The sequence below is a fragment of the Triturus cristatus genome, chromosome 6, assembly GCF_964204655.1.
Source record: "Triturus cristatus chromosome 6, aTriCri1.1, whole genome shotgun sequence".
Taxonomy (NCBI): Eukaryota; Metazoa; Chordata; class Amphibia; order Caudata; family Salamandridae; genus Triturus; species Triturus cristatus.
Genome location: NC_140589.1, coordinates 37916795 through 37932150, shown reverse-complemented (window position 1 = coordinate 37932150; position 15356 = coordinate 37916795). Strand labels below are relative to the sequence as shown.

Genomic DNA, 15356 nt, shown 5'->3' with positions numbered 1-15356 from the left:
GAAACTTGAAAAAATAAACACCTGCATTATTTTGCAGGCACATGTGTGTGGTGTGTGCACTTACAAAATGATGAGGCGCTTGCACCAAAGCCTTCTTTTTCATACTTTAGCCACACTGCACCGCATCTGTCCTAAAATGTGAAGAGCAGAGAGTGTCTGTTAGTATGGACATCCTTTAGGGGTGGCCAGAGGTATGTGCACTCTCTGGTCTTCAGCCTCGACCCCTGGATGGTTGCTTGCGACCCCTGGATGGCTGCCTGCGACCCCTGGATGGTTGCTTGCGACCCCTGGGTGGTTGCTTGCGACCCCTGGATGGCTGCCTGCGACCTCTGGATGGCTGCTTGCGACCCCTGGATGGCTGCTTGCGACCCCTGGTAGGTTGATTGCGACCCCTGGATGGCTGCTTGAGACCCCTGGATGGCTGCTCGCGACCCCTGGATGGTTGCTTGGGTCCCCTGGAGGGCTGCATGCGACTCTTGGATGGTTTGTTGCGACCCCTAGATGGCTGCTTGCGACCCCTGGGTGGTTGCTTGCGACCTATTAAAAAAAGGGGAATAGTGGGCTTTTAAATAATAAATTGTTTAATTATTAAGGTTCAGCATACGTGCCCAAAAGACAGAGAACCAGAATTAGTATGCAGTTCCTAAGATGTGGCAGGTAATGGTAAGAAAATCAGTGGTACCGGGGTATGGGTGAGGGCGACAGCAGGAGAGAGAATTCCTCCTTATGGAATGGAGACTGCTTGCGACCCCTGGATGGTTGCTTGGGACCCCTGGATGGCTGCTTGCGACCCCTGGATGGTTGCTTGGGACTCCTGGATGGTTGCTTGCGACTCCTGGATGGTTGCTTGGGACCCCTTGATGGCTGCTTGCGACCCCTGGATGGTTTCTTGGGACCCCTGGATGGTTTCTTGCGACCCCCAGGATGGCTGCTCGTGACCCCTGAATGGTTGCTTGCGACCCCTGGATGGCTACTTGCGACCCCTGGATGGCTGCTTGCGACTCTTTGATGGCTTCTTGGGACCCCTGGATGGCTGCTTGAGACCCCTGGATGTTTGCTTGCGACTCCTGGATGGCTGCTTGCCACTGTTGAATGGTTGCTTGGGACCCATGGATGGTTGCTTGCGACCCTTGCTTCATAAGGGACTGACTGAGGCAAATCCCTGGAGACTGGAGGCCCCAGAGTACAGCTTCAATGTTCCATGGGGCTACCACACTGCTCAGTAGCCTACTGAAAAGTACAGCACAGGTCTGAAAGTTCAGGGCTCTCCTTGCTTCCATTTCGAGCCTACTGCCTTCACAGCGCATGCGCTTAAAACGGGCAAATCTAGTGCTGCCATTTCACAGGTGAAGAGGCTGAAAACTGTGGCAGGTGAGTGTAGGAAGCGCCTGCCACCTCTTATTAAAACTTATCTCAGCTATTGTGTTACCGCCTCGATTCAGGCGAGGCTGCATTTTCAGAGCACCCTCTGCACTGCACCTTGTCCCAGTCATGACCGACACAAGAGCGTCAGTGTTCACCGACCCCCCTGTAGTGTCGTACTGGACGTGTTCTAGTGTCTCAGCAGGCACTAGTTTTACCAAACACTCCCTCGAGATCTGGACACACTCACACCCCACACCCATCCAACACATGCGTCACGAGTGAGGTGGACCAGAAAATAAAAGGACCCGGGTGCACATGCTCATTCGTGGCCAGTTAACCAGCATTCCCACGGTGTCCCTGTCACTCTTTAAAGTAGCACGTGGCCCTAGGGCCCACAACTCTACATCCCCAAGTAAAGTATGTGAGGGGTTTCTTTTGTCCTGGTGCAGGGTGTATTTGCCACTTTGCCTGGAGATGGCTTAAATTGATTTATATATTCGAGCACCCTCTCCAGCCCGAGTAGCAGAAGATGCTAGCACCCTGAGTTGGAAGAGTGTTACTGTACCACAGCTATCTCCCTACAGGGCCACGAAACCTCCTAAAAAGGGATTGTCATCGTTTTCATAAACGCTGAAAACATTTATTGTCCTTTTTTAGGTCTCGCCTGAGCCAGCGCGCATTCGCTACTCTGCGAGGCTTATTGTAAGGACTTCCAACTCGGACCACACGCTCGTGCGGGTGTTTTTTTTTTTGCTCACACGCTATTGGTCTTTGCGTGCGTCTTTCTAAGAAAGACAGCACGCAATTGGGCAAAGGCGGGTGCATGTCCCACCTTTGCATCCACCCCGGACTACAGCTTGCGAGAGCGAGCATCAGCGCCATCTGTTTCCAATTATTGCGCCCGTGTCTCGCGTTTGGGTTAATTGGAAACAGATGGCGCTTTCGCTGGCCCTGGCTTTTTTTTCCCTTTCAGGGTGATTAAGGCCGTGCTTGTTGTTTTTTGGCATAGAATTGTCCTGTGCTGTTTCTCACTTCCCTCAGCCCTCTCCTTCCCTCTATGGATTTCTAGGATCTGCGGCTATCTTCGAGGCTACCCGTTGTCCTTGCATTTGCTCTCGCCCCCTCCCGTTGTCCTAGTTCACCACCTCCCTCGTTCTACCTCCTCTCCCTTTTCTGGGTGCGTGATCATTTTTGGTTGCGGATAGTCATAGAAACAAAAGCGCAGACTTTCAGTTAGTGTTTTTTATTTTTTTTATTCATTTAAATCCATTGACATGACTATGCTTTTATCCATGCCTATTCAGCTCTGGGACCCGTCCGTCGCTTTGTTATTGTTGTCTGCAAAGCAGAGCAACCGGATCCCGGCCGAGCCGAAACCCCAGTAGGTCGCCATAAACCACGTTAAAGGAGTTGGAATTTCAAGTTAGTTTTCAGTTTGGTTTCAAGTTCAGTTTTCAGTTTGGTGTAACATTTTTGTTGTTCGTAGTACTGTGCGTTATTTTTTAATCTGCAGAGCCGACCCTGTGACCTACAAGTGACACATCTCGGCATCGGCCTCCCAGCTCAGTAAATCACGTTAAAACCTAAGAGCTAGTTACCACTGCAGAGCACATTTACCAATCCCGGCTCAGGCACTTTGTTGACGGTGATAGTGCTATGGAATAATATTTTGGGTGGTGTGAAGAGGCGGTGCCGCCTCTTTGGACCTACAGAAAGAGGTCTGTGCACCATGTCATGCTTTGATATGACGTGAAGTGCAGAAATCATTCGATTAAACATATGACTCAGAAAGTAAAAGCCTTTTACATGCTGCCACTCAGCACACAAAAAGCTAAAAATGGGCGGGTCTTCAAAATACATTGAACAAATTAGCTTTTTATGAGGGTCAAAGAAGAAACAATACATACAACCAGAGGAGGAAGCCATAAGCGCCACTCCTTCCAGCTTCTGTTGTACGCTCAAGTGGCCGCAATTTATAGCGCTGTTAGGTATCCTGTTTCTAAACACTTCCAACCTGAGCCACTAGGAACAAAAGAAAAATACACACAATTAAAACTTTCATACATGTTAATAGTACGGGGTGGCTTATAAGAAAGGCATGGCGGGATGGATCATTTTGGATACGGAGCTGGGTTCGTATCCCAGCTTCACCTGTGGTTCTGCCCCCTTAAGCCTTTTGCTGATACCAGTTGCCGCCTCCGAGGGAGAAGTGCACCAAGGTTTCCATTTGTTGCTCATTTTAATACCAAGATTGGTCAACGAGCTGAGCGACGCTACTGACCTCCTTGTGATCTGCGGTTACAATTCTGAATTCAGGTAGTGTCAGCTGCGCCCTTCAAGCAGCTCCATTACTTTCTACCACGTTCTTGGCATCTTTTGAGTAACCAGTGCCCCTGGGTTTCTGCCTCCTCCAAATGTCAGTTTGGATGAAGTTGCTGGGCCTGGACATAGCTGCTCCATCTCCTGTAGAACAGTTGGGGCCGGATTTCTCTTTTCCACCTCTGGATACTCACAAGGACAATGAGTGGGTAAGGTTCATTGGCTGGGCTCTGCATGGGAGGACTGCCCTTCCTAGGGTGTGTGGCTGCAGCACAGAGAGAGCCAGGGGTGCAGGGCAGGCACCGGGTCCTTGCTACCAAGAACAACTGCAAATGCGTCAGTCAACTTCAGTCATTGGTTCTCATGCCCTGTGGGAATTGTGCCTCATCACATGTGTCTAAAAAGAAGTACACTTTAGTGGCAGGTCTGGTGAGTGAATCATTTATTTTGTCAATGGTTCTTCTTTCCATTCTTGATAAATTTTTTTAAATGTTTGGTAATCCTTGTGTGTTTATGCTATTTTTACAGATTACAATAATTCAAACCAATTAGTATACTTACTTTGCACCAATAAGAATCTTATTTTTCTGTGAACTTAAAAAGGTTTCTAAATCTCTCCCAATACCCAATCTCCTCTAATAAAATAATAAGTGATTGTCATTTTTTTTAGTTTCGCACTTTTTATTGGAAGCATATAATCCCCATGTATAGGTAGTAGTATGTTTTTTTCTGGCATATGCTTGCAAAAAAATATGTAACCACCGAACCAACATGCCAACGCCATATCTATTGGCTTCACCAATGTTTTTTTTTTTTACTAGAAAGCGTGCAGTATTCAGCCCATTTTCTTCTGAAAGGGTGAGAAGTAGGGGCAGAGACAGCAAGCACCAAGCCTCACATTGCATGAACTTTAGAGCTCTGTGGCTGAAGTCATTCGCCTTGGCACCCTGACAAGCACTGCACCTTGTTCCTTCTGTGTCGTTTACTGTCACAGACTGACTGAATTTTTTTTACAAGTGAAATCGTGTGCAAATCACCTGTATATCTACAGGCAGGGCCGGCTTTAGCGCTGGTGGCGGCAGGTGCGACAAACATTTTTGGCACCCCCTTCCCCTTATGACCTCCTCCTCGGATTCCCTCAGTACCACCCTGCAAAAGTGCCCCTCGTCTCTCCATAGCCGCTCTCTCAAATACATTTCAGAGCCACATAAAATACAGGTCTGTTCTTTGCACCAGGCTTATAAACCCTCTGCGCTACTTTATGGTGAGTCAAGACTGCCGCTAGACAAAGTCTGACCTCTCTAGCAGGAGCATTAATCACCAGTTATCTTGACATTTTACCTGCTGCCTGAGACCAGGACTCACAGGAAATATGCAGCAGCTGCTTTTAAATCGTAAGTTATTGCTAAACGCCCCACCACCCCTGAGGTCAGCGCCCCCTCCCCAGGTCAACACCCAGTGCGGCAGCACCGGTCGCACCACCCTAAAGCCAGCCCTGTCTACAGGGGAATCAATTTCTGGTGTACACTATTCAAATAGTCGCTATCACCTACATGTAATTTTGAAACACAGTTGCTTCAGATGTTTTGCAAACACTTGCAGTGGCCATATGTGTTTTGTTTTTGCTGAAACTGTTCCACATTGGCAAAAAGCATTTTTAAATTTTGGTTGATCTGGAAGAGTATCGGCAAAAAAACAATGGCAAAGGCAAAAGGTCAGGTAAAGCATTTGAAAGGCGAGACCTATTGGCTTTGCCAATACTTGTTACACTTCTGAATTCAGTGCTGTAGATGGGCCGGGACAGGCACTTTCTTATTTTGACAAGGAGAGTGCCTGCACTTCTCAAGACTGACCTCATACTTTTCATTGGCGAGTACCTGCACTTCTCAAGACTTTTATACAGACTTTTCGGAGCACACAGCTTATACAACGCTTTTAGCAATGCAAGCAAAACACCAGTCCAAACACAATTCAATTAAATTCTAATGATCGTCTTCTTTTAATTTCGTTAATTCCAATCCCTTATGCCAACGCGTTTCGCCGTGGTCGGGATAAAACCAACGGCTTCTTCAGGGCTTTGATTTCTCAAGCGCTTGTCTCTGAAAGTATCCATCCATGTAGTATCCTCCCTCTAAATCTTCTTCCAGAATTAACAATGTTCCGGCTTTAAGCAAGACCAATAATCAGCCATTCAGTATCCATCCGTGTGGCATCCACCATTGAAATTTCTTCCAGAATTAACAACGTTTCTTTCCATAAAAACAACCTAAGCTTATCCTTTCCAAATCTTTGTATGTTTTATTACTGTGGCGTCCCACTCGTAGCGTTCCAATGTTTACTATAATCCAATTGAAATATCAAGACACCTATTCGTGTCTTCACGTAAACGAACCCGAGTACAGGCACCAGAAATGTTGGATATAGTAGAACAATAATAGGTGATTACCATATGAGCGCTATTACCTTTTACACCCAATAGTATTGACTTCTCAAGACTGACGTCACACTTTTCATTGGTGAGAACCGGCACTTCTCAAGACTGACGTCACACTTTTCATTGGCGAGTACCGGCACTTCTCAAGACTGACGTCACACTTTTCATTGGCGAGTACCTGCACTTCTCAAGACTGAGGTCACACTTTTCATTGGCGAGTACCTGTACTTCTCAAGACTGAGGTCACACTTTTCATTGGCGAGTACCTGCACTTCTCAAGACTGAGGTCACACTTTTCATTGGCGAGTACCTGTACTTCTCAAGACTGAGGTCACACTTTTCATTGGCGAGTACCTGCACTTCTCAAGACTGAGGTCACACTTTTCATTGGCGAGTACCTGTACTTCCCAGAAACAAGCAGGTGCTCTGAAAAGGGTACCTGCACTTCCATTTCAAGCGCTGGTTGTGAAGGCCTTTCATCTGTGATTTGGTTGCAGGATGCTGTGTGTGATCCTGGGCGGACTCTTGTGAGTTTTCTCCTGGGCTTTCTACCTTTTTCACTCTTTTTTCACTGGTTTAGCTTTTGCGAGGAGACGACAGACGATGGACTGAGAGGCTGGGTATCACCCGTGCTGTGCTCAAACTAGAGAAACCCTCCCCCGCCCTCGCCTAAGCGGTACTGCTTTCACAGTGTACAATACCTGGTCTTCGCTCGCCATCTAGCGGCGAGAATTCATGGTGACAGATTTGGTTGCCAGAGGCTGTGGACGCTTCTTTCTCACATCCTACATTGTACACAGACATCTGCTGGGTCTCCTCAGAGTATCACAAGTACTCGTGCATACCACTGGCATGACATTCCAAAGAAGTACAATGCTACCTCTCAGAAATGGAGTCCAACGCGAGGAACTGGCGTTTCCTATAGATTCAAGCATTGCTTGAAGTAGGGCGGTGCCCAAAGGCAGGGCACACCGGAGCACACAGGTGTCAGATGCTTGACTGTACAGTGCAATGCTTGATGGGCAGGTACACAGGTCGCACAGGTCATCGGCCTCTGAAACATTATGTGGAGCTGCTGGGTTCAGAAGCACGGGCCTCTCACAATCATCGGGCATGGAAGCAGGGTGCACCGATGCTGGGTTCAGAAGCACGGGCCTCTCACAATCATTGGACATGGAAGCAGCATGCACCGAGGCAGGGTTCAGAAGCATGGGCCTCTCACAAACACTGGGCATGGAAGCAGTATGCGACGATGCAGGGGTCAGGCGCAGGGGCCTCTCACAATCATCAGGCAGGGAAGCAGGATGCACCGAGGCAGGGTTCAGAAGCACGGGCCTCTCGCAATCACTGGGCATGGAAGCAGCATGCACCGAGGCAGGGTTCAGAAGCACGGGCCTCTCACAAACACTGGGCATGGAAGCAGGATGCACCGATGCAGGGTTCAGAAGCACGGGCCTCTCGCAACCACTGGGCATGGAAGCAGGATGCACCGATGCAGGGTTCAGAAGCATGGGCCTCTCACAATCATCGGGCATGGAAGCAGCATGCTCCAAGGCAGGGTTCAGAAGCATGGGCCTCTCGCAATCACTGGGCATTGGAGCAGCATGCACCGATGTAGGGTTCAGAAGCATGGGCTGCTCACAATCATCAGGCATGGAAGCAGGATGCACCGATGCAGGGTTCAGAAGCACGGGCCTCTCACAATCTTTGGACATGGAAGCATGATGCACCGATGCAGGGTTCAGAAGCACGGGCCTCTTGCAATCATTGGCATGGAAGCAGGATGCACCAATGCAGGGTTCAGAAGCATGGGCCTCTCACAATCATCGGACATGGAAGCAGCATGCACCGATGCAGGGTTCAGAAGCATGGGCCTCTCACAATCATCGGGCATGGAAGCAGCATGCACCGATGCAGGGTTCAGAAGCATGGGCCTCTCACAATCATTGGGCAGGGAAGCAGGATGCACCGAGGCAGGGTTCAGAAGCATGGGCCTCTCACAATCATTGGGCAGGGAAGCAGCATGCACCGATGCAGGGTTCAGAAGCATGGGCCTCTCACAATCTTTGGACATGGAAGCAGGATGCACCGAGGCAGGGTTCAGAAGCATGGGCCTCTCTCAAACACTGGGCATGGAAGCAGGATGCACCGATGCAGGGTTCAGAAGCATGGGCCTCTCTCAAACACTGGGCATGGAAGCATGATGCACTGATGCAGGGTTCAGAAGCACGGGCCTCTCGCAATCACTGGGCATGGAAGCAGCATGCACCGAGGCAGGGTTCAGAAGCACGGGCCTCTCACAATCTTTGGACATGGAAGCATGATGCACCGGTGCAGGGTTCAGAAGCATGGGCCTCTCGCAATCATCGGGCATGGAAGCAGCATGCGACGATGCAGGGGTCAGGCGCAGGGGCCTCTCACAATCATCAGGCATGGAAGCAGGATGCACCGATGCAGGGTTCAGAAGCACGGGCCTCTCACAATCTTTGGACATGGAAGCAGGATGCACCGATGCAGGGTTCAGAAGCATGGGCCTCTCACAATCATCAGGCATGGAAGCAGGATGCACCGAGGCAGGGTTCAGAAGCACGGGCCTCTCACAATCTTTGGACATGGAAGCATGATGCACCGATGCAGGGTTCAGAAGCATGGGCCTCTCACAATAATCAGGCATGGAAGCAGGATGCACCGAGGCTGGGTTCAGAAGCATGGGCCTCTCACAATCTTTGGACATGGAAGCATGATGCACCGATGCAGGGTTCAGAAGCACGGGCCTCTCACAATCATTAGGCATGGAAGCAGCATGCACCGATGCAGGGTTCAGAAGAATGGGCCTCTCATAATCATCGGGCATGGAAGAAGGATGCACCGATGCAGGGTTCAGAAGCATGGGCCTCTCACAATCATCAGGCATGGAAGCAGGATGCACCGATGCAGGGTTCAGAAGCACGGGCCTCTCGCAATCACTGGGCATGGAAGCAGCATGCACCGAGGCAGGGTTCAGAAGCACGGGCCTCTCACAATCTTTGGACATGGAAGCATGATGCACCGATGCAGGGTTCAGAAGCATGGGCCTCTCACAATCATCAGGCATGGAAGCAGGATGCACCGATGCAGGGTTCAGAAGCACGGGCCTCTCGCAATCACTGGGCATGGAAGCAGCATGCACGAGGCAGGGTTCAGAAGCATGGGCCTCTCACAATCTTTGGACATGGAAGCATGATGCACCGATGCAGGGTTCAGAAGCATGGGCATCTCACAATCAGTGGGCATGGAAGCAGGAGGTGACGGTTCACGGTTCAGAAGCATGGGCCTCTCACAGTCATTAGGCATGGAAGCAGGATGCACCGATGCTGGGTTCAGAAGCATGGGCCTCACACAATCTTTGGACATGGAAGCATGATGCACCGATGCTGGGTTCAGAAGCTTGGGCCTCTCACAATCATCGGGCATGGAAGCAGCATGTACCGATGCAGGGTTCAGAAGCATGGGCCTCTCACAATCTTTGGACATGGAAGCAGGATGCACCGATGCTGGGTGCAGAAGTACGGGCCTCTCACAATCATTGGGCATGGAAGCTGGATGCACCGATGCAGGGTTCAGACACATGGACCTCTCACAATCACTGGGCATGGAAGCAGCATGCACCGAGGCAGGGTTCAGAAGCATGGGCCTCTCACAAACACTGGGCATGGAAGCTGGATGCACCGATGCAGGGTTCAGAAGCATGGGTCGCTCACAATCACTGGCCATTGGAGCAGTATGCACCGATGCAGGGTTCAGAAGCAGGGGCCTCTCACAATCACTGGGCATGGAAGCAGCATGCACCGAGGCAGGGTTCAGAAGCACGGGCCTCTCACAATCTTTGGACATGGAAGCAGGATGCACTGATACTGGGTTCAGGAGTACGGGCCTCTCACAATCATCGGGCATGGAAGCAGGATGCACCGATGCTGGGTTCAGAAGCATGGGCCTCTCACAATCATCGGGCATGGAAGCAGGATGCACCTATGCTGGGTTCAGAAGCACGGGCCTCTCGCAATCACTGGGCATGGAAGCAGCATGCACGAGGCAGGGTTCAGAAGCATGGGCCTCTCACAATCTTTGGACATGGAAGCATGATGCACCGATGCAGGGTTCAGAAGCATGGGCATCTCACAATCAGTGGGCATGGAAGCGGGAGGTGACGGTTCACGGTTCAGAAGCATGGGCCTCTCACAGTCATTAGGCATGGAAGCAGGATGCACCGATGCTGGGTTCAGAAGCATGGGCCTCACACAATCTTTGGACATGGAAGCATGATGCACCGATGCTGGGTTCAGAAGCTTGGGCCTCTCACAATCATCGGGCATGGAAGCAGCATGTACCGATGCAGGGTTCAGAAGCATGGGCCTCTCACAATCTTTGGACATGGAAGCAGGATTCACCGATGCTGGGTGCAGAAGTACGGGCCTCTCACAATCATTGGGCATGGAAGCTGGATGCACCGATGCAGGGTTCAGACACATGGACCTCTCACAATCACTGGGCATGGAAGCAGCATGCACCGAGGCAGGGTTCAGAAGCATGGGCCTCTCACAAACACTGGGCATGGAAGCTGGATGCACCGATGCAGGGTTCAGAAGCATGGGTCGCTCACAATCACTGGCCATTGGAGCAGTATGCACCGATGCAGGGTTCAGAAGCAGGGGCCTCTCACAATCACTGGGCATGGAAGCAGCATGCACCGAGGCAGGGTTCAGAAGCACGGGCCTCTCACAATCTTTGGACATGGAAGCAGGATGCACTGATACTGGGTTCAGGAGTACGGGCCTCTCACAATCATCGGGCATGGAAGCAGGATGCACCGATGCTGGGTTCAGAAGCATGGGCCTCTCACAATCATCGGGCATGGAAGCAGGATGCACCTATGCTGGGTTCAGAAGCATGGGCCTCTCACAATCATCGGGCATGGAAGCAGCATGCACCGATGCAGGGTTCAGAAGCATGGGCCTCTCACAATCTTTGGACATGGAAGCTGGATGCACCGATGCTGGGTGCAGAAGCACGGGCCTCTCACAATCATTGGGCATGGAAGGATGCACCGATGCAGGATTCAGAAGCTTGGGCCTCTCACAATCATTGGGCATGGAAGCTGGATGCACCGATGCAGGGTTCAGACACATGGACCTCTCACAATCACTGGGCATGGAAGCAGCATGCACCGAGGCAGGGTTCAGAAGCATGGGCCTCTCACAAACACTGGGCATGGAAGCTGGATGCACCGATGCAGGGTTCAGAAGCATGGGCCGCTTACAATCACTGGGCATTGGAGCAGCATGCACCGATGTAGGGTTCAGAAGCACGGGCCTCTCGCAATCATTGGCATGGAAGCAGGATGCACCGATGCAGGGTTCAGACACATGGACCTCTCACAATCACTGGGCATGGAAGCAGCATGCACCGAGGCAGGGTTCAGGAGCATGGGCCTCTCACAAACACTGGGCATGGAAGCTGGATGCACCGATGCAGGGTTCAGAAGCATGGGCCGCTCACAATCACTGGGCATTGGAGCAGCATGCACCGATGTAGGGTTCAGAAGCATGGGCCTCTCACAATCATCGGGCATGGACGCAGGATGCATTGATGCAGGGTTCAGAAGCATGGGCCTCTCACAATCATCGGGCATGGAAGCATGATGCACCGATGCAGGGTTCAGAAGCATGGGCCTCTCACAATCATCGGGCATGGAAGCATGATGCACCGATGCAGGGTTCAGAAGCATGGGCCTCTCACAATCATTGGGCATGGTAGCTGGATGCACCGATGCAGGGTTCAGAAGCACAGGCCTCTCACAATCATTGGGCATGGAAGCAGCATTCGCCGATGCAGGGTTCAGAAGCATGGGTCTCTCACAATCATCGGGTATGGAAGCAGGAAGTGACAGTGCACGGTTCAGAAGCATGGGCCTCTCACAGTCATTAAGCATGGAAGCAGGATGCACCGATGCTGGGTTCAGAAGCATGGGCCTCTCACAGTCATCAGGCATGGAAGCAGGATGTGACAATGCAGGGTTCAGAAGCACGGGCCTCTCACAATCATTGACCATGGAAGCAGCATGCACCGATGCAGGGTTCAGAAGCATGGGCCTCTCACAAACACTGGGCATGGAAGCTGGATGCACCGATGCAGGGTTCAGAAGCATGGGCTGCTCACAATCATTGGGCATGGTAGCTGGATGCACCGATGCAGGGTTCAGAAGCATGGGCTGCTCACAATCATTGGGCATGGAAGCAGGATGCACCAATGCAGGGTTCAGAAGCAGGGGCCTCTCACAATCATTGGGCAGGGAAGCAGGATGCATAAATGTAGGGTTCAGAAGCTTGGGCTCTCACAATCATTGGGCATGGAAGCAGGATGCATAAATGTAGGGTTCAGAAGCTTGGGCTCTCACAATCATTGGGCAGGGAAGCAGGATGCATAAATGTAGGGTTCAGAAGGATGGGGAAGCTAAAGAATGAATGCAGGGGGAATAGAGGGAGAAGGAATACAGATAAAACTGCCCACCACAAACCCTGTGGAGCATGCTGCATCTTTAGTGCCTACACACATGCAGAGGTGGCCCAACACGTGCCCGTCTCACATGTTATCCATGCACACTCATGCATATAATCAGGGATGAGCGGAGGCAGCCATAACCTACTACCAGAGAAAGCCAGTAGGTGGCCAGCCCGCTGAGGTTCAGGTTCAAGGCTGTGTACTCCAGCTCCTGTGGATGTGTTGGTTCTGAGAGGAGGGCTGAAGCTCTCTCATGGAGGGCTACAATGAATATATAAATGGAGAAGGTTGTGAGTGCATGTGAGATGGAGAAAGACAGCTCATCAGAGTGTGGGCAAATTATAGACCTCTGTCGGAAGGTCCATGTTTCACCAGGAATCCCCAGCGTTAAGTACAGGAACCTTGAATGAAAGTGCTCAGGGGACCGTGGGGTGCCTGGGGGTCATCACGACATCTGGGTACTGACATGGTGTCTGCAAACATGCAGACCTTGAATGATGTAGTGCTTTGAAGTTACTCTGTTTCCCCATTTACTGAAAGATTTCCATAGTTCTATATTGCGCTACAAGTGATGGTGTGTCTCCTCTCTTCTCTTGTCTCTTGTTTCAGTGTCATATTGTAGAGTCCTTAAAAGTGATGATGGCGGAAGTGGAAGAGCAAGCTGCACACGTTGAGGAGCTATGCCCGAGCCCGCGGCAGGCTGTGCGACAGGAGATTCAAGGCGCTAGGGCGGCCTGGACCAAGCTGCAGAAGACAGTCTGCGAGAACCAGGCCAAGCTCGAGAAGGCCTTCAAGCTGCAGGAGTTCTTCAGGAATTACTTGGCGATGATGTAAGTGACGTCATATCCTGCCGCTTCACTGGCTGCCAAGTCCACTTGTAGCGCTGTTTCCAATTATACGAAAACAAGTGAGGTGCATCTCTGTCTTGTGAATAATGGTCCCCTTGTCCTGTTGATTCGGGTGACACAGCTGCAGATGGCCACCAGAGGAACCGAGACCTTGACACTCGTGTCAGGCTCTGGTCAAATCATTAATCGAAAGGGCTTCATACATTTTATTTGAGTGGCCTCACTGTTTCTTTGAATAGATGGTCCATTTATTTTATTTGTTACCAATAGAAACATTGCAGAAGAACCTCACAAGAGCAGGATTGTAGGAGCCCTGGACACGTAACACATAAATGAAGGCCTTTGTATAAGAGCAACTAAGAGATGGTCATGTCCCCATACACGTCAGATCCATTCTCCGTCCGGATAGAAACCTTAGATCAAGGAATCAGCTGCTTCTCTGCCCTCGACGCATCCGCACAGCTAAATAAGGCGGACGGACATTTATATATCTAGCCCTGCACCTCTGGAACAAACTCCCCTTTGTCATCAGGGCTTATACCGACTTTGCAGGCTTCAAAAAACAGCTTAAAACCTGGCTGTTCTAAGTGGCCACTCCTAACCTTTCTGTTACCTCAGTGCAGGGAGCCCCTTCGGGGACCAGTCGTGCTCTACATCAAATACTCAGTAACATAACATAACATTCTCTTTTGGAAGATCTGTACAGTGAATGAACAGTTGAATGAAAGTTACCCATTGGGAAACTTTAATTAATGGCAAATTGGCCTTGAGGAGATGCAGCCATTGATGGTTGTCATTTCATATAGAAAAGAACTTAGCCGCAGATGTGGAACACGTTCAGCACGTCTCGCCACAGAGAGGCCATCAACTCAATGACACGCTAACGCTTGAGTGAACCCTCACCAATAGGTCACCCGTCATCATAGTAATGAGCAGGTCCAACCAGAGATGGGGACTAATTTAGCTAAAGAGACCACTGACGAATTACCAATTGAGTGAAGCAACTGAGTAAGTACCACCACTGGAGGATTTCAGTTGGAGTAAGTGCAGCCTCTGGTCAGTCATGCACTGAGCACATTGTGGTAACCACGCGTCTCCCATTGGGAGATCGAAGCCTTCTTGTCATCCGCAGAGCAAGTTTCAGAGACACTCTTGACTGTGGAGCACCAGCCACTGAGTAGCAGGCTACTCACTCAGTAAATCTGCATGCTGAAGAGCTGCCCTTTGAGGGGTAGTAGCCCCACCATGGGTAAATCACCCATTGGCTGTTGCTTGACACATTAAATGGCTGCATGGCGAGTTTATCTGCCGCTTGAGAAGAGCTAACCGCCTTGTAATGGGCCATTGACGAATGTCAGTGACTGATCGATCACTCATTCATGGGCATATTTTCTAAAGTTTGACGCAACACAGGGCAGGATGCAAAGTTGCTGCGCTGCGTTGTGTGACAAGGAAAAGACAAATGCTCAATATTTATAAAGATATGGTGCGTTTCGGCTCTCTCCGTGCGCTGGTGCACTTCAGGCAGCCTGGCGCCAACACAGGCCCCCTGCGTTGCAAGGAGAGTTCTTTTTGTGGAGGAACGGATATCTTCCTGCACAAAAACAATCTCTCAAGGCATTTTCCTCTTTCAATGTGTGCTGCCGCTGCGTTGCGTTGCATCTATTTTACAAAGCCATGTAAGGCGGCCCAAATCCCCCCTTGCACGGCTCTGTAAATGTCTACTAACATTTTGCATCATGGATGCGCCACAAAAGGGATGCAACCATGACGCAACATGTTACTAAATATGGCCCTGAGTATGGATCACCATGAGTAGGCATCAGTAGTACAAAAGCAGCGACTCATGGCGT

The 15356-nt window shown here is 50.6% G+C and overlaps 1 protein-coding gene across 3 annotated transcripts in view; it reads left to right on the top strand.

Moving 5' to 3' along the window:
* Positions 1-15356, top strand: part of LOC146813709 (uncharacterized) — a 248540-nt gene that overhangs the window by 152615 nt on the left and 80569 nt on the right. For all 3 annotated transcript variants that reach the window (XM_085610204.1, XM_085610202.1, XM_085610203.1), the window contains one exon: positions 13265-13485. In XM_085610204.1, coding sequence (XP_085466330.1) covers positions 13265-13485 — 221 coding nt within the window. The remainder of the gene's footprint in view (positions 1-13264; positions 13486-15356) is intronic.